This window comes from Vombatus ursinus, unplaced genomic scaffold, assembly GCF_900497805.2.
Source record: "Vombatus ursinus unplaced genomic scaffold, bare-nosed wombat genome assembly UNPS02014786.1, whole genome shotgun sequence".
Lineage (NCBI taxonomy): Eukaryota > Metazoa > Chordata > Mammalia > Diprotodontia > Vombatidae > Vombatus > Vombatus ursinus.
Window position 1 is genome coordinate 29438583 of NW_020954564.1, and position 13442 is coordinate 29452024.

Genomic DNA, 13442 nt, shown 5'->3' on the forward strand with positions numbered 1-13442 from the left:
TCTTCCTCTACTCCCTCTTGGATTTCTTGTTCAAATTTAAATCATACCCCAATCAGTGAAGCATATTACCTTTACAGGGTAAGGTTCTCGGGTGAAGGCTGAGACCCTCATTGTCAGAGCCAATCCTCTATGCCATCAGAATGAAAACTCACATTTCTGTACCATTGAGGCTGAAGTTGAACCCGTGTCTTGACTCTAAATCTCACACTCTATTCTCAAGGCCAGGTTGCTGCATAGCATAGAAGAGAGAGGGGGCTATATACCTGCTCTGATCAGAGAGGCTCCAGTTAGGCGTGTACTCAAAGTCTTTTCAGCTTAGGGTGACTTGCCAGTGATCGTGCCCTGCTGACATAGACTTAAAGAAGGCAGGGCCACCTACTCTTCAGAGTGAGGCATTAGTGAAGAACATTAATGAAGAAAAGGGCCTTTTGAGATCTAATAATTGTATGAATCTGTGAGGAGAGGAAAGGCATTATTAGTTATTAGTACCTTAACTCAATCCATCAGACTAACTAGCAAAGAGAAAGGTCAGTAGAAATGGATAAAGATTAAATGATTACACAGGGGAAGCCAGGAAGGATAGTTGATCAGGGAGAGGAGGTAAAGGTTGAGAGTCTATCTGGTTACAACATGAAGTCACTGGGCATCAGGATGAATAGCAGGAGGATGGGGAAGGAGCTAGGAAGAAAACTTAGTTGGCATACCCAGCTACTGTTATCACTGGTACATGTTCCTTATGGGTTTTAATGTCTGGAGTGTTGTTTTTTTTTTTTTAATTGAATGGGACTTAGTAGATTGATGCATGATTCATTCAGTGGAACTTCAAAGATCAGTGCAGGTCATTCCTGATTCAAAAGATTGTAACTCCCCTACACCTGAGGAGGCAGTCTCTGTAAGTTGGTGAGGGTCCATCCACAAGTTCATCACCCTGTGGCCAATACACTAGTAAGCTTCTCTAAACTTATAAGACTGATCTTGGGAGAGTAGCCATGCAGTCTGTCACCAGGCCTATACACAAAGCTTTGTTGGCTTGGGTACAACCTAGCAGAATTCACATTCTGCTGTTAGAGCCTTGAAGAACCTATAGTCAAGAATCTCCATAGCATGATGTCACACTGGAGGAGGATACCAGGAAAGGTCCAGATGGCGGTAGCCTCTTAGCATTACCTTCCTAATCAAAGATGGTAGGTATAGGAAGTTTCAGTAGCAGACTCTTTAAATCTTGGTCATTTCAAGTATTGAAATGGCCTTGTGGCAGCCCAGAGAAATATATATTATCATTGTACCAAATTAGACATGTTTCTTATGCAACATGTGGTGAGGAAACTCACACTTTTCCTGGACAAGAGATCTAAATGTCCAGATGTATTTGGATGGTTTGCTTCAAACCAGCAGGTAAATCAAAGATCCTACCTGAATGGGGATGAACATCACATATAGGGATGTCCCAGTGAGAGCTGTGGGCCCCAGAATGAAATAAGCATACACTGAGCAGACTGCCATCAGGACAGGAATTGTAGCTGGCAGTGGACAAAATAAGGCAGCTTCAAATAAGGAATGGCCATCACTTGATAATATATTGATGACCTGAAAAGAAAATATGTGTTTAAATAACAAAAGGGTTCATTTTTTTCAGGAACAAAACATTTCCTCAGCTCAATTTTTTTTCTAGAATTGCCATGAGTTCTTGGGAAACTACAAAGATTTCCAGTGCTGGAAATAAAATTACTCTATCTCAAATAAAACTGACACCAAGAGGTCTGTAGCAGGACACAAAAACTCATAGACAAAGGTTGAGCCCTGAGAAGCATTAGACAATCATAAAAAATAATCCAGACAGCCATGCAAGAAGAAGACCACATACAACCACTGCCCATGCAAGCCCATGGGTGGAAAAGTAAACCCAGAGAGTGGGGTTAGGGGTGCCCAGAAACCTCACAGATAATGCTCTTCATTGCTACTTCCAAGTTCTCCCTCTAGCATCATCAGGAGTAACCTTTCCTCCTTTGGGGTTCACAATATCCATATTTATCACCCAATTCAGATCCTGGTGACCATTATCTTTCAATCCCCAGGATATTCACCTTTTTTTCTCAGTGAATTCAGTGCCTGGTTCACAGTGTTTTCCTCTATCTCAATCCCTGCCCTCATACTCAGGCACTTTGACATATGCATTAATACTCCCTCAAATATCCTAAATTCTCCATTTCTCAGTCTACTGAGTTTCCATGCCTAATCCTCCTCTCCATCTCAGCTACATGCAGAGGTGCTCATACCCTTTGCCAATCACCCACAACTCTTCCACTTTCATGCTCTTAGACTCTGAAATTCCTTTATTTGATATTAATATTTTATCATACCATCTTTCTTTATGCCTTATGACCCCTAACTTTGTCATTCATTCTGACTAAGACTTCTATTTTCTTCACCCTTGTTCTTTTCCAGAACACCTCCCTTTCATTGGCTCTATTCTCCTTTCCCTATTCTTGGTGAACATACTATCCTGTTTTCTCATGTCCCTTGCCCTCTTCTACTATCACGCATCATGCCTTGCCAAACCACAAACCTAGATTACTCCTACCATCCACACTTCCTTCGTACTTGCTCAGATGCTGCTGAACAGAGCTAGAAGAAATCACAAAACCATGCCAACTGGGTCCACAACAAATTTATATTAGCTCTTCTTAACTGGACCTTCTCTACAGTAACGCAATTGTTTTACTCTATCCCACTTTCCATAGCAGCTATTCCAAACCTTCTTGTCTCATCTGAAACCTCTAAGGTACCTTCTCCCCCCACTCTCTATCCCAGAGACTTTGCCTCATATTTCACCAAAAAAAATTTTAATGGAAGCTGTTTGCTGTGAGGAACCCCCCCCCACCCCTTTACCCTTTCCTCATCTCACATATCAAAAACTATCTCCTCCTTCACTCTGGTCTCTACCAAAGAAGTGGTCCTTCTCCTTGCCAAAGTAAACCTCTCTACAATTACCCCCTTGATCTCACTCTCTCCTGTTGTTTTTTTTTCCCTGACTTACTATCCACACTCTTGATTTTCTTGATTGTCATCCTCTATTTACAGGCTTCTTCACTTTGCTTACAAATGTACTCATGTCTCCTGCATCCTTAAAAAAGTAGCCCTTTTTTGATGTTACCATCCCCATTAGCTATTTTCACATTTCTTTCATTCCCATTGTAACTAAATTCTTTGAGAAAGCTCTCTTCATTTGTTTCCTCCACTTCTCACCCTCTCTTCCAAAACCCTTTGTGATGTGGTTCCCAACCTCATCATTCAACTGAAATTGTATTCTCCATGGTTATACCAATGATCCCTTAATTGCCAAATCTAATGGCCTTTTCTCTGTCTCCATTATTTCCCTCTTTGCAGCATTTGACATTGTTACCCTCTCCTCCTGGATGCTGTGTCTTCTCTGGCTTTTCGTGAAATCTGTTGCTCTTAGTTTTCCTTCTCTCTCTCTCTGACCTCTCCTCAGTCTCTTTAGCTGTTTCTTCATTAATATCACATTCACTAATTGCGAGTGTTCCTCAAGACTCTATCCTTCTCTTTCCCTCTCTACTGTCTCCCTTAGTGATCTCATCAGCTCCCTTGAGTTTAATTATCATTTCTATGCAAATGTTTCCTATGTTTGTGTTTACCAACCTAGTATCTCTCTTGAACTACAGCCACAAATCACCTTTTGGACATCTCAAACTTCATGCATACATAGATATCTCAAATGCAACTCATCTAAAACAGAATTCATCTTTCTCTCAAAACTCCCCCCTTTTCTTAACTTCCTTGTTGCTATCAAGGACACTACCATCCTACCAGTCTCTGAGGTTTACTACCTCAATATCTTCCCTGACTCCTCACTCTTACTCATTCCACTTACCCAGCCTATCGCAAAATTTTGTCATTTCTACTTTCATAGCAATTTTCACATATGTTTCCTCTCCTTTGGGCCTTCATCACCTTTCACCTGGATTATCACATAGCCTTCTAACTGATCTGCCTGCCTCAAATATATCCCCACCACAATCCATCTTCCATTCAAGCGCTAAATTGATTCTCCTAAAGTGTAGGTCTGACTATGTCACACACCCTTTCCCCCTTCCACCCTGTAAATTCCAGTGATTCCCTTTTACCTCCAGGACCAAATATAACAAGATAAAGAGAAATGTTGTGAAGGTAGACTTGACAAGACTTGGTAATAGATTGAATTTGTGGGGTGAGAAGTTGAGGATGATACCAAACTTATAAGCCTTGGAGAGGTTGAGAAGATAGGATGATGGTGCCCTAGAGAGTAATAGGTTAGGTCAGAGGAAGGGGAAGTTTGAGTAGAAGGATAATGAGATCTATTATGAGCATATTGCATTAGAGACATTTATGGGGTGTCCAGTTCAAGAAGTCCAAGAGACATTTGTTGGTGTGAGTTTACCTCAGTAGAGAAACTAGAACTGGATGTGTAGACTTGGGAATCATCTGAGTAGAGATGATAATTGAACCAGTGGGAGCTGATTAGATCAACAAATGAGATAATAGTGTGAAGGGAAGGGGGCTCAGGATAGAGCTGCAGAGTTCCACCTTTAACCTAGCCATGATTTTTAAGCCCTCCACCCTTTCCACTATACAGCACTGTCAGATAGAGATGCTGACAAATGGATAAAGAAAACCCACTTACCAGATTTATTCTTCTAATACAAGACTCTGGTGCCTTACCTCACCAACGGAGATGTGTGTCAGAGTCTTGAATGAAACCAGGTTTTCAAAAACTACGGTTGAGGTGACAACTTTCAGCCAGATGGCCATGCGATAATTTATAGCCCAGGCTAGTGCCCGGAATAAAACTTTGGTAAACTCAGTGAAAAAAAGGGCCACACACAAGGCAATGCCCATGAAGACACTCTTGGAGGGGCGTTCTGCATACTGGAGGATTTGGTGAATGAGAACAGACTGCAAAACAGCACAGAGTGATAAAAGCCTTGGGGCTCCCCTGGGCAGCGGCCTGAGTACCAGACACCAGCCGCAGGCTAAACTCTTCTAGGGTATTTTCCTTCCACAGAAATAGAGACTTTTTCACATTAGAGAGAGTGAACCAATAGGTGCCAAAGAATAACAGCAAGCCATTCAGAGGGGAAGCTAGTGTTGAGTTATGAAGTCATTTGACGCAAATTAATGAGCTCCCTCACAATCAGGGAGGAGCACCCTCAGAAGTGAAGCTTGTCATCCACACTTCCAGCCTCCCTGTTCCCTTCTGTTCCCATGGGACTCTCAAACTCTCTCACCTTTTCCTTCCTATTCAAATTGACTTTTCAGAAGAAAGAAATCTGATTGTCTCACTTACTCTGCAATATAAATGACAAATCACCACCCAAAGTAGGAACTCTTCCAGGGGAATTTGCATTTGAACAGGAAGAAAACTTCAAGCCAAGACAAATGAATGAAACTATATAGGTGGAATCCCTCACACCTTCAGGTAGAAGGAAAGAGATTTTTTAGAGTACAAATGATCTTCCTGGTTTCCCAGGGCCTATAAAATCTTACCACATTGATGACTGTCTACTCTTTCTGATATGCTAAGATAAACATATAATGTGTGTATATACATTATATATTTATATCCTTAATATTAGATAACCATAGTTTCTTTTATACCTCTCACTAGGAAGGTTCTTCATTTTCTTGCCTTGAGGCATTCAGGGCTAGAGTGTGGAGTTCAGGCTAATTGGTTGGGTAATATCAAAGATCCTTGCTTTAAGCCAATACAGAAGGCCTCATGAAAAATGTCAGCTCTCTGACTCAGAGGGCAGACCATCTAATTAATTTTAGTGGTCACTGCTATACTCAATTAGAATTAGTTTTTTGAAAATTAGTCTCTGAGGAGCACAAAGATAATGATAATATAACTTTTATAAATTAACTCAGAAATTAGCTAATGACATTCTCTGCCAGTTTAAATACCTGAATTATGAGGCTGTGGAAGAGCAATCCCCACTCATCGGCCCTATGGCTGCCATGATGATACAAAGGAAATTGGCTATGACATCAATCAGAACATAAGTTCTCTGAAATCTCCAAACCACTCATCCCACTGAAGCTTTTTCTGCACCCACCCTTGCTACTTCTTCTTCCCAAAGGGATCAAAACCTGGGTTGGAAAGGAGGTGGAAGGAAGGAATGGTGTCATATTTCCACTTGTTCTTTTTATTGTTCATATTCATTCAACAAACATTTATTAAGCATCTTATGTGTACAGAGCACCATGGCAGGTGCTAGGGGAGATAAAAAATTTAAATAAGACATAGCCTCTGCCCTCATGGAGCTTACAGTGTAAGAGAGGGATAAAACATCAACAGAGAGCTATTATACACAGCAATACATCAAAAGTGCACAGTGCTATGTGAAGTCTGAAGGGGAGGATCAGCACTAACTGATAGGTAGCATCTGCAAGCAAAAGCTGTTACAATGGAAAACCTTCTTATAGGATATGGGGATGAGCAAGGCATTGCCCCTTCCTATTCCTTTCCTCTAGGGATAAAGTGATATTGGGACTGGCCTGGGTACCATCAACTCTCGTCTCTAGGAATAAAGGGAATAAAGACCAATTTTGTGAACCCACCAGGCCCTTTACTTCTCTCTCTCTCTCTCCATTTTTTGACCATGGTTGTCCTCTCTAGCATAATATCAATTGTGAAAAGAGGTTGGAAGAGTTAGGAGAGGAAGTTGTAGCAAATATAATTTACTTGTAATATTAATTTATTCCCTAATTATTCCTCCTTACTGTGATGGGAAGTTGACCATGGTTAAGATCCTTAAAACCTTTGCCTTGAAATGAGAGACCTATGTTATCCCAAGGGTGCCATTTAAAGCAACTATCATAATATTTCCAAGTGACCTAGTTATAGCTAAGTGACTGACTTGAGTGGGTATTCATTTTGCTTTGATTAGTTTTATTTCAGACCAGTTTTCAAAAGGCAAATCCAGGCTCAATGTAAGGAAAATGTTCCTACTAATTAGAACTATCTAGATGTAGAATAGGTTGTCTCAGGGCAGTGATTGGTAACAGGAGAAGAGGAAATGATATTCTTCTTCATTGGATAGTCTTAAACAAAGGTTCTAGATAACCACTTGACTATTTTGTAGTGGGGATTCTTTTTTCAGGTATAAGTTGGACTAAGTATTCCCTGAGGTCCCTCTTCCAACCCTGTAACCCTGTGATTCTGAGACATGGGCAATATTAGAGTTATAACTGGTATCCTATAGATAAGATAGGATTAGAATGATAGATAAAACAGAAAAGGGAGAAAGTGGTATCCCCAAAAGATCCTGCCAGACTATGACAGGCCAAGGATCAGGACTTCTTTCCTGGAAAACATCTCCACACTTAAGAGAGATGCCCATTTGGTACAGGCATTTGCCAGGAAGTAACTCAGCCACATAGTCCTCAAGCCCAGTGAGGCCCAGGAAAGTTCTTTGTCTTCAGAATAGATAGGTCTAAGGTCACACTGTATCTGAGGTTATCCTAAGTTGCCAATCTCTTTAAAAGCTATGTCTTATAACACAATTTATATAATAGGTAGTAAAATGGACTTCTGAATCTTTTATGCTGTAGCTCTGATTGCCGGAGAACAGCTTTGCCTTTTCCCTAAATTGCTTTACAAAGGGACTTTCTGTGAGTCTCTTGATTACAGGTGACAAAAGAAGGAGGTGGTTGCAGCTACTCAATCTGTTTGCTATTATTCTCTTCTAGTTTTTTCAAAGACAGCTGAAAGTTGTGAAGTCGCCTACTTAGTAACATCTCTGAGAAGCTGCACAAGTAGGATGAAAGTTCCTGAAGGCACAGGATAACTTCTTCCTAGGAAGCAAAGGGGAAGAATGGCTTCTCCTCTTTGGCTCATGTATTTCTAAGCCAGTGGCCTAATGTTTTTTGATTGCCACTGCCATCCTTATTACTATTACCATCACTCTCCTCCATTGAAATATGTTAAGTGCCCACCAGGGTTCTGAGACTCACTAGTTATGTGACCCCCAGTGAGTTCCCTAACCTTCCTTGGCATTGTAATTCAAGAAGATTCCATTTTTGAAGTCCACCCCTACTTTGTGTTAAGGGACTGTGCTTATGATAGGGTTATCCTGAATTAAATTGATTTAAAAATCACATTTCTTTCAGGAGTTTTTTTCCTACCTGCCCTCCATACCACCCCAGCGCAGAACATTTACGTATGGCACTGAGGTATGGGGAGAAGAATAGCCAGTTCTACTAGGGACAAAGAGCACAATCTAGAAATAAGAGGAGCCCCTATACCTCCAGTTCTATGACTGCCTTTTGTGGTTAGTTCAATTTTCCTAAATCCATGCCCTTTTGAGAGAATAATCAATCACAGTTGAGTGAAAGACCCAAAGCAAATCGAGTTCTTTAGGCACACTTCCATGGAAGGTCCCAGAAATATTTTAATAAAGCAATGATACCTCTTTGCATTGGTGTCTGATGTGTCATAAGATGACAACAGGGGCAAGGTATTCATAGTCAGAATGTGTTTGTAGCCTTTGACCATTATAGGTGTAAGCCAGGAAAATGTGGCAAATGAAAATAGCCCTGCATCATCAACTGGATTACGAGCCAACCTGGGAGGAAAGAATATTTTTGATATTCCTTGAATTTCAGTATTACCGGATGTCTGACTGGGTTTTCATTATCTTATCTACAGTCATAACAATATAAATGGGTAAAGGAACCAGGGGGAATGTGCCACCTGAGGTCTGGCCCCATCACCCCTATTAAGATAATAACAATGGCTACCTGCCTGGCACTGTGTAGATTTCTAAGTTTCCTTCATATTTATCTCACTTGAGCCTTACCACAGCCCTGCAAGCTACATAAGACCTGGATCATAAACTCATAGATATAAGTGAGGATGGACCTTAGAAGTCATCTAGTACAACTCATTTTACATTTGAGGACAGTAAGGCTCAGAGAGATTAAATGACTTTTCCAAGGTTACATCGCAAGTAGCAGAGCTGAGATTTGGGGTGCTGCTCTGAATTGCTGTTGTGCCCCTAAATAAGTCACTTCAACCTCTCTGAGCTTCAGTTTCCTCATCAGTACAATGAGAATAAAAATCCCAATACTATATACCACACAGTATTATTGTGAAGGTCAGTTGAGACTGTGCATAAAGTGCTTTATGAAACCTAAATGTAAAACCCCAAAACCCTTAGGAAAGTCACAATAAATGGCAGCCTTTATTGTTGTGAAAAACTGAAGCATGGAAAGCAGCTAAACGAGTAAAAGGTTTTGGAGAGGCCTTTACTCAACTGTGCGTGGCAATCCCAGTGGTTATATATGAGTGGCTGTGTGGACAAAGTCACAGATTTGTCCCTGTAGGGACAACTAGCTTTATTCAATTCCATCACTGAGCAAGCCTCTGTTGAACACCTTCTTATTTCTTACTTCTCATCTGTGAAAGATAAAGAGGAAGCATAAGATAGTCTCTCTCTAACCTTAAGAAATTGCTATCTCACTAGACAGAAAAGACATACATCAAATGATTAGAAGCCAAATCAGGTTAGGATATAATCATATGTGGTAGTGTAATCAAAGGCTACATCCCAGCCTGTGCATCATAAATGAGAAAGAATTAACAGCCTCTGTGACCACCCTTTTGAGCACTGGCTGCACTTTCACCCATTCCCTTCATCTCATTGGTCAAAGTGAGAAAGTTCAAATACTCTATGCTTCCCATTACCACTTCTAGGTACTCTTCTTACTACTCAGTTACTTCTCCTCCTTTGAGATCCGTACAATCCATATCTACCATCTAATCAAAATCTTGATAGCTGTTGTCTACAGACCTCTAGGACACTCCTTTTCTTTCCCCAGTACCTAGCTCATAATCTTTCTCTCCTCTCCAACTCCTGCCTTCATACTAGGGGAACTTAAGCATACGTATTAATTCTCCTTTAAACATCCTAACCTCAGAAAGGGGAGGCGGAGCCAAGATGGCCGAGTAAAAGCGTTGACTTGCTTCAGCTCTCCCCCAAACCCCTCCAAATACCTGCAAAAAATGGCTCTAAACAAATTCTAAAGCAGTCGAACCCACAAAAAGACACAGTAAAACAAATTTCCAGCCCAAGTCAGCCTGGAGGGTTAATCAGAAAGGTCTATCGTGCCAGGCAAGGACAGGAGCACAGATTGGCACTGGCATGCAGGCAAAACAGTCCTCAGTGAACCTGGAGCAGGCCTCAGAGGACTGAATCATGGGCAACTGTGGTGGTTTCCAGACTTCTCAACCCAGGAACACCCAAGACAACTGAGAAGGTCAGTGGGAAAAGTCTGTGACTGCAGTGAGAGAGAGAAGCTTGGTCCCAGCCCCAGTCCCCAAGCATGGCCCCGGGGTGGTGGCTGCTTCTAGGGCTTCCAGTCCACAGACTGAGGGGGAATCAATTGGCTGATCAAAGGGGGATTACAAGGATCTCTTTGCTGGTGCTGAGGTATGATTCTCATGCTTTGCCTATGCTTGGATCTGAGTTGTAGTCCTGAGCTGAGGAGGAGTGCTAGCATGGTAGAGCTTGTGGCGGTGGTGGAGAGGGAATCCTCCTCACAGTTCTAAGGCAGAAAAGAGTGCTTGTGGTCACTCATAGACCAGAGCACAGGCCAGGAAAGGAGTAAATACCTCGCCCTTGATCATAGTACCTTGGGAGAACTGAAAATTTACAGGTCCCTAGAAGTATCTCTGAAAACAGCTGCACAAACCCCACAAAGCTTTGGACAGTACATTCTCCACACTGGAAGCAGACCTGTACCTTAACAAAGAGTTTAAAACTCAAGTAATTGGCTGGGATCATGAGCAAACAAAGGCACAAGAAAAAGTCAGACCACAGAATCTTTCTTTGGTAACAAAGAAAATCAAAACATACAACAAGAAAAAGACAACAAAGTCAAAGATCCTACATCCACAGCCTCCAAGAAAAATATGAATCAGTCCTAGTCCATGGAAGAGCTCATAAAGGATTTTGAGAAACAAGTAAGAGAAGTAGAGGAAAAACTGGGAAGAGAAATGAGAGTGATACAAGAAAATCATGAAAAACAAGTCAACAAGCTTGCTAAAGGAGACCTAAAAAAAATACTGAAGAAAATAACACCTTAAAAAATAGCCTAACCCAAATGGCAAAAGAGGAGGCAATGAGGAGAAGAATGCCTTCAAAAGCAGAATTGGCCAAATAGAAAAGGAAATCCAAAAGCTCACTGAAGAAAATACTTCCTTAAAAATTAGAATGAAGCAATTGGAAGCTAGTGACTTTATGAGAAATCAAGACATTGTAAAACAAAACCAAAAGAATGAAAAAAAAAATAGAAGACAATGTGAAATATCTCACTGGAAAAACAATTGATGGGGGTGGAGCCAAGATGGAGGAGTGAAAGCAGTGACTTGCTAGAGCTTTCCCCCAAGCCCCTCTAAATATCTACAAAAAATGTCTGTAACAAATTCTAAAGCTCCAGAACCCACAAAAAAACAGAGTAAAATAAATTTCCAGCCCAAGACAACCTGGATGGCTGATCAGAAAGGTATATTGTGCCAGGCTGGGAGAGGAGCACAGTTCGGCATGGGCACGCAGGTCACAGCAACCCTGGAGCAGGTCTCAGAGGACTGAATCGCAGGCAGCTGTGGCAGTTTCCAGACTTCTCAACCCATGAATGCCAAAGACAACTTAGAAGGTCAATGGGAAAAGTCTGTTACTTCAGTGAGAGAAGAAGCTAGATCTCAGCCACCCCGAGGGCAGCAGCTGGCTTCTGAGCTTCCGGCCCACAGACTGAGGGGGAATCGAGTGGCTGATTGGAGGGGGATTGCAAGGATCTCTTTGCCAGGGCTGAGGCAGGAATCTCTTGCTTTATCTGTGCTTGGATCTGGGTCACAGTTCTGAGGGGTGGTCTTGAGGCGAGGAAGAGCGCTGGGCTGGTGGAGCTTGTTGTGGCTGTGGAGAGGAAACACCTCGCCCCTTATCATAGTGCCTTGGAAGAACTGACACTTTTCAGGTCTCTAGAAGTATCTCTGAAAACAGCTGTACAAACCCCCAAAGCTCGGGACAGTACATTCTCCACATTGGAAATAGACTCTTACCTCAACAAAGAGTTTAAAACTCAAGTAATTGGTTGGGATCATGAGCAAGCAACACAAAAAGAGTCAGACTATATTATCTTACTTTGGTGACAAAAAAGATCAAAACATACAACCAGAAGAAGAAAACAAAGTCAAAGCTCCTACATCCAAAACTTCCAAGAAAGATATGAATCAGTCCCAGGCCTTGGAAGAGCTCAAAAGGGATTTCGAGAAGAAAGTAAGAGAAGTAAAGGAAAAACTGGGAAGAGAAATGAGAGTGATGCAAGAAAATCATGAAAAGCAAGTTAACAGCTTGCTAAAGGAGACCCAAAAAAATACTGAAGAAAATAACACCTTAAAAAATAGCCTTACCCAAATGGCAAAAGAGGTCCAAAAAGGCAATGAAGAAAAGAATGCCCTAAAGAGCAAAATTGGACAAATAGAAAAGGAAGTCCAAAAGATTACTGAAGAAAATACTTCCTTAAAAATTAGAATAGAGCAATTGGAAGCTAGTGACTTTATGAGAAATCAAGACACTGTAAAACAAATCCAAAAGAATGAAAAATTAGAAAACAATTTGAAATATCTCATTGGAAAAACAACTGACCTGGAAAATAGATCCAGGAGAGAGAATTTAAAAATTATTGGACTATCTGAAAGCCATGATCAAAAAAAAAAAGCCTAGACATCATCTTTCAAGAAATTATCAAGGAAAACTGCCCTGATATTTTAGAACCACAGGGCAAAATAGAAATTGAAAGAATCCACAGATCTCTTCCTGAAAGAGATCCCCAAAGGAAAACTCCTAGGAATATTGTAACCAAATTCCAGAGTTCTCAGGTCAAGGAGAAAATATTACAAGCAGCCAGAAAGAAACAATTCAAGTATTGTGGAAACACAATCAAGATAACACAAGATTTAGCAGCTTCTACATTAAGGGACCGCAAGGCATGGAATATAATATTCTGGAGGGCAAAGGAGATAGGATTACAACCAAGAATCACTTACCCAGCAAAACTGAGTATAATCCTTCAGGGGAAAAAAATGGTCATTCAGTGAAATAGAGGACTTTCAAGCATTCTTGATGAAAAGACCAGAGCTGAATAGAAAATTTGACTTTCCAATACAAGACTCAAGTGGAACATGAAGAGGTAAACAGGAAAGAGAAATCATAAGAGACTTATTAAGGTTGAACTGTTTACATTCCTGCATGGAAAGATGATACTTGTAATTCATGAGACCTTTGTCAGTATTAGGGTAGTTGGAGGGAAAAAATTATATGTATGTATATATAGATAGATAGATAGATAGATAGATAGATAGATAGATAGATAGATAGATAGAT

At 41.0% G+C, this 13442-nt stretch overlaps 1 protein-coding gene across 1 annotated transcript in view; it reads right to left on the reverse strand.

Moving 5' to 3' along the window:
* Window positions 1-13442, reverse strand: part of ABCC12 (ATP binding cassette subfamily C member 12) — an 87675-nt gene that overhangs the window by 67858 nt on the left and 6375 nt on the right. The window contains 4 exon segments of the mRNA XM_027868013.1: window positions 1414-1587; window positions 4720-4951; window positions 5998-6147; window positions 8469-8624. Coding sequence (XP_027723814.1) covers window positions 1414-1587; window positions 4720-4951; window positions 5998-6147; window positions 8469-8624 — 712 coding nt within the window.